Source organism: Salvelinus alpinus, chromosome 9, assembly GCF_045679555.1.
Source record: "Salvelinus alpinus chromosome 9, SLU_Salpinus.1, whole genome shotgun sequence".
Classification (NCBI taxonomy): domain Eukaryota; kingdom Metazoa; phylum Chordata; class Actinopteri; order Salmoniformes; family Salmonidae; genus Salvelinus; species Salvelinus alpinus.
In genome coordinates, this window is record NC_092094.1 from 75,787,483 (window position 1) to 75,806,926 (window position 19,444).

Consider the following 19,444-nt stretch of genomic DNA (forward strand, 5'->3'; position numbering starts at 1 on the left):
ACTGAGTATTTTTGTTTGTAATAAAGCCCTTTTGTGGGGGAAAATGAGTTCTGATTGGCTGGGCCTGACTCCCCAGTGGGTCTATGCCCTCCCAGGCCCACACATGGCTGTGCCCCTGCTGAAATTGACTGATTTCCATATGTGAACTGTAACTTGTTCAATTGTTGCATTTATATTTTTGTTCAGTATATATGACCAGAGAGATTCTGTCAAATGACTCATTCCTAATTCTATGATCCTGACCTGGTTGTGACATCATAAAGGCAGTTGTCATAGTTCCCATGGATTTTTGATGGTAGAACCAGAATGTTGGACCAGAATTCAACAGTGTGATTTGCAAATGAGTTGACAGTCGTTTTTGCTTTGCTCACACAGATAGTGTTTAAATCTCTTACCAGTGTTGATTAAATGTCAAAAATATATGAGAAGTATTCTGACGGAGGCTCTGCTGCAACACTTCATTCCCAGGTGAGAAGAGACTTTTCCTTCTTTTTTTAATAATGATTTGTGCTGGTTACTTCAAAGCTAGTCAGTAATGTCATTATTTTGATAATCTACAGTGCATTCGGAAAGTATTCAGACCCCTTGACTTTTTCCACATTTTGTTACGTTGCAGCCTTATTCTAAAATGTATTAAATCGTTTTTACCCCTCATCAATCTACCCCATAATGACAAAGCAAAAGCAGGTTTTCAGATTTTTTTTTGAAATTTGTAAAAGAAATTGGGGGAGATATCACATTTACGTATGTATTCAGAAACCTTACTCAGTACTTTGTTGAAGCAAACTGGCAGCGATTACAGCCTCAAGTCTTTTGGGGTATGACGCTACAAGCTTGGCACACCTGTATTTGGAGAGTTTCTCCCATTCTTCTCTGCAGAACTTCTTCAGCTCTGTCAGGTTGGACATCTGTGTTCAGAGATGTTCGATCGGTTTCAAGTCCAGGCTCTGGCTGGGCCACTCAAGGACATTCAGAGACTTGTCATTTTAGAATAAGGCTGTAACTTAACAAAATGTGGGGAAAGTCAAAAGCGGTCTGAATTCTCTCTGGCGGTACTGTGTTTTGCTATGTACTTCCATTCCTTTCTCTCTCACTGCTTCTCTCCACAGGAACGAGTGATGAAGTTCCCGACTGAGAAGGAGGAGGAGGAGGAGACGTGGAGGGACTTCTTTTACTCTCATCTCCAGGAGAAGCTCTGTGAGGAGAGGAGATGGTCGGAGAAGAAGTTCAGCAACCGGAAGAGGGAGGTGGAGAGCTGGATCGTTAAGATACAGCAGGAGTGGAGACGGAGGGAGACGGCTCAGAGGAACATGGTATTTACAATTTAGCTACAATTCATCTTCTGTTATGATGTTACTTATTAACACTGGTGTTTTGCTGAAAAAATATGACGTCCATTGTGATATGGGTCAGATTGACCCGCACAGTTTAAACACACTCAAGACAGTCAAAGAACCAAGTAAAAACAGACAAAAACTTTATTTTGTCTTGTCAGACCTTTCAGAAAGAAGAAATACAAGAACATTTGATTTCAAAAACTCTATATTTAAGAACTATTTGTGAAACTTATTTCCTTTATCACAAACAAGCATTTTCTGTTTGGAACTCATTTTGCGTGTCTGTGTCAAAGATCTGCTGGTCTCGCACTGAGAAGGAGAAGCTCGAGGAAGCTCCTTTTCACACAAACATCATTATAAAAGTACAACCAGAACCAGTCAAAACAAAACACATCAAAGACACGTATTCTTTTGGGGACGTGTGCAAAATATCTATACGCATGAAAGCCTCCGGGTTAAAATGACCCACAACATCGTGTTTGTATACAAAATTCTACACAGACATTCCACAACACATCAGCGTCCACATTGTGAAGTTAGGTTTATGACCCTAAATGAGGAGAAGTCTTTTAATTTCATGGAGAAAAAGAGAGGTTAACTAGTATTTTAGACAACTCAAAAGTGGAAATGGTTCAAATTGACCCAGCAACACAGTAGAAGGGTTAAAAGTTCCACTAAATAGTAATATCAGTTTCTTTATCTCAAGGTGCCAACTCATTCCTCAACTTTTTGCCAGAGCATAAGATGTGCATATGTATTTCAAATTGTTGTTTTTCATGTTGTTGTTACATGTTAAAACCAGGTTTTTGCTTAAGTTCACTTTTTGAGTGTAATGTTTGAATGCTTTGCTAATAAAAATGTTTTTGTTATTATTACTAAGGTGTTCAAGCTGCTGATTATGGACCTTCCTCAGAGGAGGAGAGTCATTGAGAACCTCCGAGAGATGGACGACCCCACCAGCGATCAGGTGGAGAGAGAGCTGGACGGAGAGGAGAGGAGGACGGAAAACATCGGGATGAAAAAGAGGAGTGAAGAGGGAGACGGAAGGAGAGGAAAAGAGGTGGAGGAGATGAATGAGGGAGCGAGAGGGAAGGAGAAAAGCCAAAGCCATGGTGAGAGGAAGGAGGAAGAGAAAAGATACCAGATGCTTGTGGAAATGCAGCGTATCTGTTCCCACGAAGAGAAAAGAGAAAGGGAAACCTTCCTGAGAAACAAGGAGAGGGAGGAAAAGAAAAGGGAGGATGAGGAGAGAATGAGACAGTTGGCACATCTGGCCAAGGAAAAAAGGGATGTGGACAGAAGGGAGAGAGAGACGCGCAGGATGGAGAGGGAGATAGTGGAGAAGAGAAAGGAGGTTGACCACAGAGTGATGTCTGTGAACAGGAAGGTGCTCTCTCTCAGGTCCGAGGCTGAACAAATCAGGAAGGAGAGAAAGTCACTAAGGATGTTTCAGAGCAAGCTAGAGAACCAGGGACCAAATATGGAAGTCCAGAGCAGGGCTCAGAACCAGGGACTAAATATGGAAGTCCAGAGCAGGGCTCAGAACCAGGGACTAAATATGGAAGTCCAGAGCAGGGCTCAGAACCAGGGACTAAATATGGAAGTCCAGAGCAGGGCTCAGAACCAGGGACTAAATATGGAAGTCCAGAGCAGGGCTCAGAACCAGGGACTAAATATGGAAGTCCAGAGCAGGGCTCAGAACCAGGGACTAAATATGGAAGTCCAGAGCAGGGCTCAGAACCAGGTAGTGAGAATGGAAACTCCGAGCGAGAACCAGGAAGTGAAGAGAAGTGTTAAGCAGAGCGCCGATCAAGGCAGACAGAAATGCTCTGTGGTAAGAGAAAACACCTCTCATTTACACTTGCTGCTTGGCCATAGGGTCTGTATAGGTGGCTAAATGTAAACAGCTATACTTTGTTATCAAGGGATAACAATGAGCAGGACACAATTTATTAATAGGATCCTCTTATCTGTCTTTATGTGTGTTGTAGAGTGGGGAAGTGCTGTATGAGTTTTGTACATCTCACATGTTAAAAACGAACATTCAATCTGTAGTTTGTTTACTGATTAGTTGCATTGTCCTCTTTTTATCTCCTTCTTTCTTTCTCTCCATCTCTTCCCCTCCTCTTTCACAGAAAGCAGATGAGGAGAAAACACAGAATGACATTCGAAGAGAGGAAGAAAAGAGGCAAATCGAGGAGGGGGACAAGAAGGACGAGATACCGAGTGTGAGTGAGAGATTCAGTGAGAGAGAAGGGAAGGGACAGAGAGAGGAGGAGAGGAAGAGTCGAGAAACTGGGATTGATAGTAACATTGAAAGTGAGGCAGTTGGTGTGATGGAAGACAACAGAAAGATGTCGGAAGACTGTGTCAGCCGGAAAGAGACAGATAAGGAAAGGAGGAGTGAGAAGGCTGCGAGAGTAGAGAAAAAGGAGGTGTCTGAGGAGAGGGAAATAAAGTTGGAGAAGAAGAAGTCTGAGGATGAACAGAGTGAGAAAAAGACAAAAGAGACAAAGCAAGAAAAGCAGACTTCAGCAGAGACAGAACTGAGTGACTGGGATGAGGACAGTGAGGAGGAAGAGATTGTGGCGGTGAAGTTGAAGGTGAATAAGAAACAGAAGAGCGAGGTGGTGAAGAAGAGGTCTGAGGATGAACAGAGTGAGAAAAAGACAAAAGAGACAAAGCAAGAAAAGCAGACTTCAGCAGAGACAGAACTGAGTGACTGGGATGAGGACAGTGAGGAGGAAGAGATTGTGTCGGCGAAATTGACGAAGAAGAAACAGAAAGAGCTGGAAGAGAGGCAGAAGGAGGAGAAAAGGGTGAGAAAGGAGGAGAAGAAGAAGGAAGAAGAGCGCCTGATGAATAGGGAGGAGGACAAGAGGAAAGAGGAGGAGAAGAAGCTACTAGAGCAGGTAATGCTTTCTCCAACACTTTATCTAGAATTCTATTTTACAAATAACTCCCACTTTTCCTACATTGGAGGGTGTGTGGGGTGGGAGTGGGGGGGGGGCATACAAAACCATTTCAGTCCTTCCCAATTTCATTGTGTGTGATTGCACTTCTTGCCCGATAGTCAAACATGTCAATCTAAAATATATGAATCCGTCAATTTTAACGGAACAGGTGATCCTGAAAGACCTGCAGGAATCCTGGAAGAAGGCTAAAGCGGAGGACAGGAAGAGATCTGAGGCACCCAAAATGGAAGCAGAACAGCAGCACCAGTGGGCAGATTTTTTCAGTAATTTGAGGGAGGAGGAGGAGCAACGGCAACTAAAGGAGTTGGAGAAGAACAGGAGGAAGGAGTTCGCTGTCCAGGGGGGCTTCCAGATGTTCCATAAAAAGTCCCCAGGAAATGAGTCAGCAATATCGGTGAGTTCATCTGAGGACACTGGCTCTGAGTGGGAGAGGCAGTGGGAGGAGGAGAAGAGGAGGAAGAAGGAGAGGAAGGAGGAGGAGGAGAAGAGGAAGAGACTGGAAAATAAGAAGAGGGAGGAGATGGCAAAGGAACGGGAGGAGCAGAAGAATAGAGAGGCGGAGGCGAAGTGGCAGGCACGTCTTGTTCCCAAGAAAAAGAAAGGTGTATTTAAGTCATTCTTCAACATTTTCACGTAGAAGAATGTGACATAGAGCAGTAAAAAATAAATGAAAACATTACATATTTTCAACATTTTAATCAAGCATTGATCAAATGGAATAAAATTATAGTTTTTTTTATTCCAAAGGAAATGTTCATGTGTATTTCTTTCTCTATGTTAATATTAACGTTAATCACTTAGTGACATAAGAAAGAAAACGATATAAATAATAGAAACAGTCTCACTTAGTCACCTGTTGGGCACCGTGGGAATTAAAAAGACATAACTTAAAGCATGCCATCTACGTTATATCATTCTATATCAAATTGGTGAAGTGTTATGCCTAGTATGTTTGCCACAGCGCCACCATGTGGCCAAGTGCTATCATACTGATGTCACTGTCCCTCCCAATTTTCTCTCTCTCTCTCTCTCTCTCTCTCTCTCCCTCTCTCTCGCTCTCTCTCTCTCTGCTAATGTACACCACACCAATGGGGGAGAGCGCTCATTAAAAAATAGCCAGCAGGCAGAGTAAGAAGCGTCTTACCTGTCTCTCTCTTCTTCCACCTCCACCTTCTCTTCTTCCTTCTCCCTCTTTTCCTCCTGTCTCCTCTATCTCTCATTCATCTTAGTCCGGATGGTTTCTGGGCCTTATAAATACATAATATAATATTAATATCAGTGTGTTGTTCATGTGAAAAAATATATCTCCACAGGCTATGATATTTGCATATTGCTATCTCTGGAACATAGAAACGGAGATGAGATATCGCTAAATGAAAGCTTGAGTATTATTCAAAAGAATAATCTTGAAACAGAACTAAAAAAAAAAGTTACTCGCTGAACAAAACAGTGCCACTGGACCTCCTGGGTGTGCTATGGTGACACGGACGGACGGACGGAGGGAAGGACGGACAGACAGACAAACTCAGAGAGAGCGAGAGAGAGAGAGAGAGAGAGAGAGAGAGAGAGAGAGAGAGAGAGAGAGAGAGAGAGAGAGAGAGAGAGAGAGAGAGAGAGAGAGAGAGAGAGAGAGAGAGAGAGAGAGAGAGAGAGATCAGGTCAGAAAGACACACTCACTCACTCTGTGTGATTGGATTAAAAATAGAGCTGTGGACAGGCTCTCTGAAAGGTGAGAATAACCAACGGGAATGATCAGGGACAGCCAAGCAGGACCTGTGTGTGTTTCCTGAATAACACTCATCAAACCACACTGACATAGTTATATATACAGGTAACTGCCAAAATAAAGGAAACCCCAACATAAAGTGTTTTAATAGGGCGTTGGGCCGTCACAAGCTGCCAGAACAGCTTCAATGCACCTTGCTATAGATTCTACAAGTGTCTGGAACTCTATTGGAGGGATGCAACACCATTCTTCCACGAGAAATTACATCATTTGGTGTTTTATTGATGGTGGTAGTCGCCAATAAGTGTTCAATTGGGTTGAGATCTGGTGACTGATATGGCCATGGCATATGGTTGATATGCTCATCAAATCATTCAGTGACCACTCATGCCACTCACTCATGGATGGAGGCATTGTCATCCTATGGGGGGCATAGCCATGGTAGCCAAAATAATGGCCTGCCCAGCATTGTTATACATGACCCTAAGACCGGTGGCATGTTAATTGCTTAATTAACTCAAAAAACAGACCTGTGTGGGAGCACCTGCTTTCAATATACTTTGTATCCCTCATTTAATCAAGTGTTTCCATTATTCTGGCAGTTACCTGTATATGTCATTTAGCAGACACTTTTATCTAAAGTGACTGACACTCATGCATACATTTCACATATGGGTGGTATTGGGACTTGAACCCACTATCCTAGCATTGCAAGCACAATCCTCTACCAACTGAGCTATAGAGGACCAATACTGCCGTGCTTTCTGCAGACCTCTCACAGAAACCACTGTGTATACAAAGTAATGCGACCTTCATTCATTCATTTGTAATGTGCAATTGTGATATAGAAACATTCTAAAGCATGTTGAAGACCCATATTATCTTCAAAATAAGACAAAGTGTGTGATTGTGTGTGTGTGTGTGTGTCTGTGAAGTCTTCCAGGGGTCAGGGTGCTGCTGGTGGGGCCATAATGAAGATTAATGTACTGGAAGCCTCTGACTACGTTGAAAAAAAAATCAAAAAAGAATCAGCGTTGCTGGTACTGTGTGTGCCTGCAGGGCACCCTTCCACTCCATCCTCAGATGAGCTGAGACAAGTGTCAGAGCAGGAAATGTCAGAGCGCTGCCACAGACCCTCAGTGCCTGACAGACATCACACCGCCACTTTCACTGTTCTACACACGCACACATGCGCAAAGTCACGCACACACACGAACATGCACGAGCGTGCACACAAACGAATGCGCACACGCACTCACTCATAATATTACTTCTCCATAAAATACAAAAATGATATCAGGCTATATTGTAAACCTTATACAGTATGTACGAATGTGTACAGTCTACTCCAGACATTATAATAATGGTATGTTTAAGCAATAAGGCCTGAGGGGGAGTGGTATATGAACAATATATCATGCCTCAGGGCTGTTCTTAAGCACGATTCATCATGGAGTGCCTAGATACGGCCCTTAGCCGTGATATATTGGCCACATACCGTAAGCCCCTGAGGTGCCTTATTGCTATTATAAACTGGTTACCAACCTAATTAGAGCAGTAAAAAGAAATGTATTGCCATACCTGTGGTATACAGTCTGGTATACCACGGCTGTCAGCCAATTAGAACTCAGGGCTTGAACCATCCAGTTTATAATGTCTCTTACACCATTTGGCCCTAGTGGTATAAAGCATCTTCCAGAGCGAGAGAGAGAGAGAGAGAGAAAGAGAGAGAGAGAGAGAGAGAGAGAGAGAGAGAGAGAGAGAGAGAGAGAGAGAGAGAGAGAGAGAGAGAGAGAGAGAGAGAGAGAGAGAGAGAGAGAGAGAGAGAGAGAGAGAGAGAGAGAGAGAGAGAGAGAGAGAGAGAGAGAGAGAGAGAGAGAGAGAGAGAGAGAGAGAGAGAGAAGGGGAGGGTGAGAGAGAAGAAAATGTGTCTGTTGGCATGTAATGTGTTTGTTTTGCTAAGCAGAGCTGTGTTGTACATGTTACAGATGTCTTAAGTAATTCCACCATCTGGGCTTTAGCTCTGTGCCCTGTGGACCCACGCTCATCTAAGTGTGCTGATCTGGGTCTCCTTGGACAAGTTCATACGTTTAGCCCCAAAACAGCCATTTGTCTACAACTTGGCACAAGATTAAAATAGTAGAAAATACCTCAAGTAATGAAAAATCTCATTGCATGTTTGACAGCGCTTTTTACTGCCTGGTTAGCAACTCCCCCCCTCTCTTCCCCCTCTCCTCCCTCTCTCCTTACTGGCTGTGCACTTGCAGTCCCCCTGCGGGGGGGGGGGGGGGGGGGGTCCTTGGCCTGGGCACTGCGTGATCGCACCAGTCAGGGGCTTGTCAAAGGGTGTGTGTGTGTATTTGTGTGCGATGTGTGTGTGTGTGTGCCATCGCAGCTGATGTGCTGTCCGGCCGCATTGCTGTCTTGGTGACAATGAGTGCTCCTGCCAAACGCCCGGCAACCAGAGTCACATCTGCTCCTGTCGGTCGTCACGGCGATATCACTAAGGTCTGCCCCGCAACCAGCACATGGCCAGGAGGAGAGAGAGACAGATAGAGAGAGATAGGAGAGAGATGGGAGAGAGATAGGGGTAGAGAGAGCAAGAGAGAGAGAGAGATACATTGAGAGAGAGAGTGAGAGAGAGACGGAAAGAGAGAGATATTTATGTTTTTTTCCCTTTTGTAGTTTAACTATTTGCACATAATATGACATTTGTAATGTCTTTATTCTTTTTTTTTCACTTTTGTTTATTATCTAGTTCATCTGCTTTGGCAATGTTAACATATGCCAATAAAGCCCTTAAATTAAAATGAGAGAGAGAGAGAGAGAGAGAAGTATAGCTATATAGAGAGGGTAGTGAAAGAGAGGCTGAGAAAGGGATAGATATAGAGAGAGATGGCTGCAGATACACAGAAAACGAGAGAGAGAGAGAGTACCTGTTGTATTTCTTCAGTCTGATCACTGTTGACATGTATAGCTCCAGTCCCTGTCACCACTCTGTCTCACGCCAACCTCCCAGGCTATGCCTGCTTGACTGCCTCTCCTCTCCTCAGCTGTCTTTGTGTCTCTTCCACACCAGCCCTGTGATGGCAGGCCATGTGGGCTGTGTATCTGGCTCACAGCGTGGGGCTAACAAAGTGGAAAATATGAGGAGAGAAAAGACTTGACTGTTGGCTGCAGTGGGTTTTCGCTCTTCTGACAGTGGATATATTTCAGTAAAGTCACTGTTGACCTCTTCCAGTCGGCTGGAGACACAGCAACACAGGTTAAATATGCCTCTACCTCACCTCTCTCACTCCTTTTCCCCTCCCTCCTTTCTCATCACTCTTTTCTTTCCCTCTCCCTCCACCTCTCCTCTCCACCTCTCCCTCCACCTCTTTCTCCTTTTTCTCTGTACCCTTTCCCTTTAATCATACTAGCCTCATGAACATGGCCTAGACTCTGGCTATTTGAAACATCATCTATTTAGCTCCCTCCCTCCCTACTTCCTCCCTACTTCCTCCCTCCCTACTTCCTCCCTCCCTCCCTCATAAATCCTCCCTCCCTCCCTCATAAATAGGTATAAGGGCAGGTGTTTAACCTTACCTAAGGGGTGATTGTGGCGGTCGGCTGTTAAACGAGTGGAGCGAGAGACTTCCACTCTGAATGCAGACGAGTGAACCCCTGGCCTCCTCTCTCCCCAAAGTGAAGCGCTGCATATTCTCCTTAATGGAAGCAGAGTTACTCTCTTTAACCAGGGGACAGAGGGAGGGAGGGAGGGAGGGAGGGAGGGAGGGAGGGAGGGAGGGAGGGAGGGAGGGAGGGAAAGAGAAGGAGGAGAGGAAGAGGTCAAGCTGGTTTGTTTTTCATGTTTTATGATAAATACATTGAGGTGAGCTGAGGTTTTATATTGTGTGGAGGACACTAGTGTGAGTATGTGTGTGTGTGGACCACAGCCATGGAACACATCAAGGTGATTAAAGTGTTCACCTTGTGTGTGAGAGTGTGTGGTGAGGGTGTGTATGCATAGCATTTGAACAGCATTGGCAATGTCACACCTTCTCACCCAAGACCTATGACTGACCATTGTATAGAAGAATAACATTCCAGTGAACAAACCTCTGACTGTGATTGGTAACTCTAATTGCCGTGTCACTTCCTGTAGTCCCTCCCATAATACCTTTGTTCACCTGTTCCTAAGTGACCTCTGATGAGGCCCTGTGTTTATACGAGGCTCAGGAGAGATTTCACATCCTAAAAGAAGCATCTAATGTGTACTCTGTAGCCACTGTCAGATAATATGGTTTTGTTTTAATAGAAACAGGACCGGTGGCTTTCCTGTGTGTAACTGTCTTCACTGGCCCAGCCCTGATTAAAGCGCTGCCGGTGTGTTTGTGTATGCGCTCACACATCACTTTGTTATTTTTTATTATTTATTTATTTGTTTACCACTTTTATGGTTGTCTTTTTCAGCTTGGCATTTAGGGTCCCCTCTGCGAGCGAACGACATAGCAGTCAAGTATACACCTGGGCGTTCTCTCTCTCTCTCCTTCCTTTCACAACAGGTACATTTATAACCTCCCTCCACAGTCACCCCCCTCTCTCTCCAGTCCCCCCCCCCCTTCCCTCTCTCCCAGTCGTCAGCAGTGACAGGCAGACAGTTTGGGAGTTTCTATTAGGCCTATTGCATGGTTGAGGGCCTCCACAGATTGGTTACATTTTGTTCTGTGGGCATTAGTGGCCCTCATCCGGCCCATCAGTGTCTGCCGTGGCCTCAGTGATCTATGATTCCACCATCAGACGCCCATAAATCACCCGCTAAAAGGATTTCTCCCCGCATATTTCCCCGTTAAATTTATGCTGCTGTAAAAGAAAGGAAAATTACTCATTGACGAGTCCCTCTCTCTCTCTGATGCTCTGCAATAAAAGGGAGACGGGGGAACAATCGCATCAGGAACTTATCGTTCGCTCCTTTCTAATATCATAATTATCGGAATCGTAAAGCGAAAAATAACATCCCCAAAAAGCAATGTGGAGAGCCAGGTTTTAGTGGGCCAGCCTGTTCCATGTACTGTATCTCTCCATCTCTCTGTCTCTCTGCCTCTCTCTCTCTCATAATCTCTCCATCTCTCTCCTTATCTCTCCATCTCTCTCCTTATCTCTCCACCTCTCTCCATCTCTCTTTCTTTTTCTCCATCTCTCTCTCTCTCTCTCTTCCTCTCTCTATCTCTCTTTCTTTTTCTCCATCTCTCTCTCTCTCTTCCTCTTTCTTTCTTTCTTTCTTTCTTTCTTTCTTTCTTTCTTTCTTTCTTTCTTTCTTTCTGCCTCTCGCTCTCTCTCTCTCTCTCTCTCTCTCTCTCTCTCTCTCTCTCTCTCTCTCTCTCTCTCTCTCTCTCTCTCTCTCTCTCTCTCTCTCTCTCTCTCTCTCTCTCTCTCTCTCTCTCTCTCTCTCTCTCTCTCTCTCTCTCTCTCTCTCTCTCTCTCTCTCTCTCTCTACCCCTTATCATGCACTGTCTACAATCTCTTTCTTTATTTTTCTTCTCATTTCCTGTCTCTCTTTCTCACACACTCCATCTCTCTCTCCCTGCCTCTCTTTCTGCATTATTTTTCACTCACTCACTCTTTTCCTCTCACTCTCTCATCCCTCCTTCTTTCGGCTCTAACATCAGGTAGTCTAATAAGACATATTCATGGTATTCATATCTATTTTCAGTTTTGGCTGAGCCTGGCCTTAACATCAGCGTGTGAAAATGGGAAAGGTCTTGCTTTTGACAGCTTTGCTACAATGCATGTTTAACCTTTCTAACCTTAATGGCCCGTAATTTCAAAAGGCCTGTGATCCATCAACTTAAACCTTGGCAAAAAATGTAGAGAATCGTTTTGGCTCTTGCTATGCTAAGTTGCCATTTTATTTTGCAGGCTACTTTATTATGTAATATTAAGATACACTGGTTCAGTAGATTTCCGTTACTCTTTATCTTGTTTTAACTTCTTCAGGCTGCAGGGCGGTGCCGGTACACTTATGACAACATCCAGCTCAAGTGCAGGGCGCGAAATTCAAAATGTATTTTTTAGAAATATTTAACTTTCACACATTAACAAGTCCAATACAGCATTTGAAAGATAAACATCTTGTGAATCCAGCCAACATGTCCGATTTTTAAAATGTTTTACAGCGAAAACACCACGTATATTTATGTTAGCTCACCACCAAATAGAAAAAAGGACAGACATTTTTCACAGCACAGGTAGCATGCACAAAGCCAACCTAACTAACCAAGATCCAACCAAACTAACCTAGAAACAACTTCATCAGATGACAGTCCTATAACATGTTACACAATAAATCTATGTTTTGTTCGAAAAATGTGCATATTTGAGGTATAAATCAGTTTTACATTGATGCTACCATCACAGCTACCGTCAGATATAGCACCGAAGCAACCAGAGTAATTACAGACACCAACGTCAAATACCTAAATACTCATCAAAAACATTTCTGAAAAATATATGGTGTATAGCAAATGAAAGACAAAGATCTTGTGAATACAGCCAATATTTCCGATTTTTTAAGTGTTTTACAGCGAAAACACAATATAGCGTTATATTAGCTTACTACAATAGCTAACACACAACAGCATTGATTCCAGGTAATCGGTAGCGATAGCACAGTTCGACAGATATATGAAATATCATCCCAAAATGGGTCCTACTTTTGCTGATCTTCCATCAGAATGTTGTACAAGGGGTCCTTTGTCCAGAACCGTCTTTGTTTGGATTCAGAACGACCTCTTTCCCTCTTGAATTAGCAAGCACACTGGCCAAGTGGTGCTAAGCTCTCCATCCTGAACAAAAGCAGACAACGCAACACGCCTAACGTCCCGAATAAATTTCAATAATCTAATAAAACTATATTGAAAAAACATACTTTACGATGATATTGTAACATGTATCAAATAAAATCAAAGCCGGAGATAGTATTCGCCTATAACGACGGCTTTCCAGAAGGCGATTCCAGGTCCAACTTCGCGCTTTCGAAAAAACAAGAAATGGCAGACAAGTCACTCCAAGAGGATTTATTCCACTTCAGACCAAGATAATCCATTCAATTCTTCTCTCACTTCCTCTTGACATCTAGGGGAAGGTGTATGACGTGTATGTATACCAATACGTATCATGCCCATTTATAGGCAAGCGTTTGAACAGAGACCTCGATTTCAGAAATCTCACTTCCTGTCAGGAAGTGGGCTGCAGAAGGAGTTCTGTTTCACTCAGATAAAAAATTCTAACGGTTTTAGAAACTAGAGAGTGTTTTCTATCCAATAGTAATAATAATATGCATATTGTACGAGCAAGAATTGAGTACGAGGCCGTTTGAAATGGGCACATTTTTCCAAGTTACTCAATACTGACCCTGCAGCCATAAGAAGTTAATGTATTTACTACACTATATTTACAGTCAAATGTATTTCCACTGTATAGCCTTGTCATAGTTACTGTTTTTCCATAGCCTCCTTCAGTTAACCTAATTAGACACAGCCTCCACACCTGTTCAGCTGCCAGAGGCACAGGAGACTCATCTGAGGACACTTCACTGCTTCCATCACACACACAAGTTGTCAAGTTTGTTTATTAGTCTTACAGTATACACATGATATACTGTACATGGTGTACACAGTGTAACCAAATTCTTACTTGCAGATTCCCCACTCAACAATGCAACAACTTAGTATTTAGTATTTATTAGGTTCCCAATTAACAGCTGCCAATGCAGCAGCTACTCTCCCTGGAGCACAAACAGGATTTAAACAACGACATCACAACAAAACAGGAGCCTACATCAAAAATAAAACAATACATTACTTTTTTACATTATTACTCTATTATTACAAATGTACAATACTACAATATTACAATATTATAATGTGTTTGTGTGTAGATGGCTCTATCTTGTTCCATGCAGTCATGGCTCTATCTTGTTCCATGCAGTCATGGCTCTATCTAGCTCCATGCAGTCATGGCTCTATCTAGCTCCATGCAGTCATGGCTCTATCTAGTTCCATGCAGTCATGGCTCTATCTTGTTCCATGCAGTCATGGCTCTATCTAGTTCCATGCAGTCATGGCTCTATCTAGCTCCATGCAGTCATGGCTCTATCTAGTTCCATGCAGTCATGGCTCTATCTAGTTCCATGCAGTCATGGCTCTATCTAGTTCCATGCAGTCAAGGCTCTATCTAGCTCCATGCAGTCATGGCTCTATCTAGTTCCATGCAGTCATGGCTCTATCTAGCTCCATGCAGTCATGGCTCTATCTAGTTCCATGCAGTCATGGCTCTATCTAGTTCCATGCAGTCATGGCTCTATCTAGCTCCATGCAGTCAAGGCTCTATCTAGTTCCATGCAGTCAAGGCTCTATCTAGCTCCATGCAGTCATGGCTCTATCTAGTTCCATGCAGTCATGGCTCTATCTAGTTCCATGCAGTCATGGCTCTATCTAGCTCCATGCAGTCAAGGCTCTATCTAGTTCCATGCAGTCATGGCTCTATCTAGTTCCATGCAGTCATGGCTCTATCTAGTTCCATGCAGTCATGGCTCTATCTAGTTCCATGCAGTCATGGCTCTATCTAGCTCCATGCAGTCATGGCTCTATCTAGTTCCATGCAGTCATGGCTCTATCTAGTTCCATGCAGTCATGGCTCTATCTAGCTCCATGCAGTCAAGGCTCTATCTAGTTCCATGCAGTCATGGCTCTATCTAGTTCCATGCAGTCATGGCTCTATCTAGCTCCATGCAGTCATGGCTCTATCTAGTTCCATGCAGTCATGGCTCTATCTTGTTCCATGCAGTCATGGCTCTATCTAGTTCCATGCAGGCATGGCTCTATCTAGCTCCATGCAGTCATGGCTCTATCTTGTTCCATGCAGTCATGGCTCTATCTTGTTGCATGCAGTCATGGCTCTATCTAGTTCCATGCAGTCATGGCTCTATCTAGCTCCATGCAGTCATGGCTCTATCTTGTTCCATGCAGTCATGGCTCTATCTAGTTCCATGCAGTCATGGCTCTATCTAGCTCCATGCAGTCATGGCTCTATCTTGTTCCATGCAGTCATGGCTCTATCTAGCTCCATGCAGTCATGGCTCTATCTTGTTCCATGCAGTCATGGCTCTATCTAGCTCCATGCAGTCATGGCTCTATCTTGTTCCATGCAGTCATGGCTCTATCTAGCTCCATGCAGTCATGGCTCTATCTTGTTCCATGCAGTCATGGCTCTATCTAGTTCCATGCAGTCATGCAAAAATTAATTAAGTGAATAAAAGAGAACAAAACAATAAAAGCACAATGAATAAAAACAGGATATAAATGGAACAGAAATGTAATACGAGGCACTCAAATGAATGAAGGATATTTACACATGTGCAATTGATGACAGACACTATGCAGTATTATAAAAGTCCAGTAGCAGTAGTCATGAAGTGTGTGTAGCGTGTGTGTGTGTGTGTGTGTGTGTGTGTGTGTGTGTGTGTGTGTGTGTGTGTGTGTGCGTGTGCGTGTGCGTGTGCGTGTGCGTGTGTGTGTGTGTGTGTGTGCATGTGTGTGTGTGTGTGTTCGAGCCTATGTGTGACCGTGTGTACATCAAATCAAATCGTATTGTTCACATACACATGGTTAGCAGATGTTAATGCGAGTGTAGCGAAATGCTTGTGCTTCTAGTTCCAACCATGCAGTAATATCTAACAAGTAAACTAACAATTCCCCAACAACTACCTAATACACACAAATCTAAAGGGGTGAATGAGAATATGTACATGTACATGTACATGTGTACATATGGATGAGCGATGGCCGAGCGGCATAGGCAAGATGCAGTAGATCGTATAAAATACAGCATATACATGTGATATGAGTAATGTAAGATATATAAACATTATTAAAGTGGCATTATTTAAAGTGGCATTGTTTAAAGTGACCAGCGATCCATTTATTAAAATGTCCAGTGATTGGGTCTCAATACAGTATACACACATGTGATATGAGTAATGTAAGATATGTAGACATTATTAAAGTGGCATTATTTAAAGTGGCATTGTTTAAAGTGACCAGCGATCCATTTATTAAAGTGTCCCCAGTGATTGGGTCACTGGACACATGTGTTGTAAGGTGCAGGGAGTCAGTGCAAGAAAATGTTGTTGTGGAGTCCGGGTTCAAGAGTTCAGTAGTCTGATGGCTTGTGGGTAAAAAATGTCTCTGAGTTGGGAGGTCCGGGACCCGATGCTCTGGTACCGTCTGCCAGACGTCAACGAAGAAAATAGTCTGTGGCTGGGGTGAACTGGATACATGATGACGTTGCCTTCCTCAAGCACCACTTGGAGTAGATGTCTTGTATTGGTGGGTATAGGACCACCCAATGAAGGGCCTTGTGGTTGTGTAAGGATCCCTTTCCATACCAGGCCGTGATGCAGCCAGTCAGGACACCCTCGATGGTGCAGCATTACAATTTGGAGAGGATCCGGGGGGGCGTGCCGAACTTCTCCAGCCGCCTGAGGAAGTAGAGACGCTGTTGCACACACAAACATGCACGCACACGGACACACACTCAAATGTAGGCAAACAAAACAAATGGCAACCAGTGGCTTAGCACAGTTTCCTTGGGCTTCCCCGGAAGGTCAGAGCAAGCCCCCCCTGAAACCCTCTGAAAATAATATTGCGTTTAAAATTGCGTTTAAAAATAAAAAAATATATAAATTGCATTTAAAAATATATATATTTATGGGGCAGTATTATAGCTAATCTCATATTCTATCTTAATCTATCAATCAGATGGAGTTGACAGTTTATGGTTGTTGTCACCATGGTGATTCCAATATTGTTTGTTTAACCCTTGTGTGGTGTTCAGGTCTGTGGGACCCATTTTCAATGTTTACTAAAAGAAAAATGACACAATTAATAATTTTTTCAACCTGAGACTCATTGGCCTTGGCTCATTTTCTTTGAAGAACGTACAAATAACACATTTTCATTTAGTGCACACTGTGCACCCCTCTACACATTTATATTACATATGTGGTATTCTGGTCCACTGGACCCGAGGGTAATAAAAGTGTGGAAAAGTGTGTGTGTAGGTGAAAAAAAGTAAAAATTAAACACAAAGGTTTGCTGTGTGCCTTCACTCTGTCTTCCTCCTCCCTGGGCCTGCTGTTTCAACATAACACCAAGAACCTGTCTGTCTCCCTGCCTGTCTGCCTGTGAGTGAAACTACAATGTCTTGCGGGAACCTGCATAGTGTTCCAGTATTTTCCCACACTCTACCCCAGCCGGGTGCAAATTGGGGGAGGGACAGAACAAATAAATAGCTTTGCATGAACATTTTTCCAATGTGAGGATCATGTCTCTGTCAATTCGGAGTCTGACGGAGAGTTGGAAGAAGAGGATGAGATTGACCCTCAGCCAGCCACAGGACCAGCCCGTCAGCAACCAGCTCATCAGCAGCCTGCAGGAGGAGAAATATGGATGTCAAAAAATTGTGAAATTGAATGGCCTTCTTGCCCAAGGAATGAGCCACCCTGCATGGCTGCCAATGTGATAAGGATGCAACCAGGGCCGACACGGATGGTGGTTACTCATGTGCAGGACATAAAGTCTTCTTTTGAACTGTTCATCACAGACACAATCCAGAAAATCCTTCTGGACTGCACTAATTTGGAGGGAAGGCGTGTTTTTGGAGAGAGATGGATGGAGATGGACCAAACTCATTTACATGCATACTTTGTGGTTCTTATCCTGGCTGGTGTTTTCAGATCCAATGGGGAATCCACAGAATCCCTGTGGGATGCAGAGAACTGTCAGAGAACTTTTCCGTGCAACAATTTCTCTGGAAAACTTCCACATTATTTCCAGGATTATCCGCTTCGATAACCGAGACACCAGACCAGATAGACAAGCTAGCTGCAATCAGGTCAGTGTGGGACAAGTGGGCCGACCGCCTTCCCCAGCGATTGGATCATCTCTAACCAATCAGCGTTTCAAAGCCAATGACACATTTTCATAATGTTGCTTTACCCATGTGTTCTGGCTCTGGCCCAGTCCATCGGTTTCTGGGACAAATCAGAACGGTTAGAATGTGTTTGCGTTCTAGAAATGGTCAGATCCAGACTCATTGCGGAGAATAAACCAACCCGGTCACCCGGGATACAAGTCAGTATTCGAAGTCCATCCATGTCTGAGGACATCGGGAGATTATGTGGAAATTGGCCACTAGGGGCAACAGTGAGCGCTGTTACCTTCAAGTAGGTTTGTATTTTGCTAGGACAATGTAGACGGGGATGGTGGATAGGCATAAACATCTGCCTCTGATTCCAGAGGTTGCAAGTTTGAATCCAGCGATAGAACATTCAGAGTTAATGCCTGAACTTAACCCTAACCTTAAAAATGTGGAATGCCTAAACTTAACCTTAAACACTTCGAAATTTGACGTTTAGAAACTTAACCTTAAAAACGTTGAAATTTGACAATTCAGATGAACGTCTAATTCTGACGTGGGACTGTGAGACCTAGTTGCAAGAAACTAACGTCCGTGGGCGTGGTGTAGCATTTGGCCGGGGCAAGGAGTTTGGGTAGCCAGGCAAATATTATTATATGTGAACAAAGGAAACGCAACAGTCACATAGACCTTTGTGAAGGCTGTTCTTTCCCATTGCATGGGTGTGTGACCCAGCTCCTATGTACAAGTCTGTTCACACAGACATCAATACATCCTCTCCAGGATCCAAATTGCTTAACAAGCTGCCAATTAGTCTAGCAGTCAGCTGGCTGGATCAGCTGCCACACACATACACACAGTCGATTGTCATCTCTTGAGCCAATTATACAAGTCAATCACCTTTCTAGGGACTGAGAAAGGAGGTGAGAGAGGCTAAGGAAAGGGGGGGAGAGGGGGTAAGGAGAGGGAAGGAAATTGACAGTCTGCTGCTACCATGAGTGGATGGCTAGGTGGGAGAGCAAGGAGTTTGAGGATAGGGGGTGGGTGCAAAGGGAGCAAAGAGAGGGGTGAGGAGGCGGAGGGGAGATGGAGAGCAGTAGATCTTTCCAAGAAAGGAGGAAAGGTTTAAAGGATTTCATTACAGTAAGCCAGACTGGAGGGAAGAGGAAGGAACATCTTAGAGTTAAGACAGTACCATGCCACGATCCAATATGTGTCCCAAAATGTTACAATAATATTACCCTTCAATAGGTACTTGTATCCAAAGCAGACAAAGTTTTGGAAATGTAACTTCAATATCTTTAAATTGTCATACTGGGTCAGAGAAAATGGCTGCCCTTCCACGACATAATGTACCTAACCCATAATGCATTATATCAATGATTTACACTACCGTTCAAAAGTTTGGGGTCACTTAGAAATATCCTTGTTTTTGAAAGAAAAGCACA

At 43.6% G+C, this 19,444-nt stretch overlaps 1 protein-coding gene across 1 annotated transcript; it reads left to right on the forward strand.

Annotated features, from left to right (window-relative positions):
- The first annotated feature begins 1,118 nt into the window (after nt 1-1,118).
- Nucleotides 1,119-4,950, forward strand: LOC139530989 (trichohyalin-like). The gene is made up of 4 exons (XM_071327778.1): nt 1,119-1,313; nt 2,218-3,171; nt 3,473-4,249; nt 4,461-4,950. Exons 1-4 carry the CDS (start codon nt 1,119-1,121, stop codon nt 4,947-4,949), a joined length of 2,415 nt encoding a protein of 804 aa, XP_071183879.1. The 3' UTR covers nt 4,950.
- The last annotated feature ends 14,494 nt before the right edge of the window (nt 4,951-19,444 follow it).

Excerpts from the sequence above, each read along its gene's own strand:
- LOC139530989 (XM_071327778.1), top strand. The coding sequence starts at position 1,119 with ATGAAGTTCCCGACTGAGAAGGAGGAGGAGGAGGAGACGTGGAGGGAC. Across the intron at positions 1,314-2,217 it reads AGACGGCTCAGAGGAACATG|GTGTTCAAGCTGCTGATTAT; the intron begins GTATTTACAATT and ends ATTATTACTAAG. Across the intron at positions 3,172-3,472 it reads GCAGACAGAAATGCTCTGTG|AAAGCAGATGAGGAGAAAAC; the intron begins GTAAGAGAAAAC and ends CCTCTTTCACAG.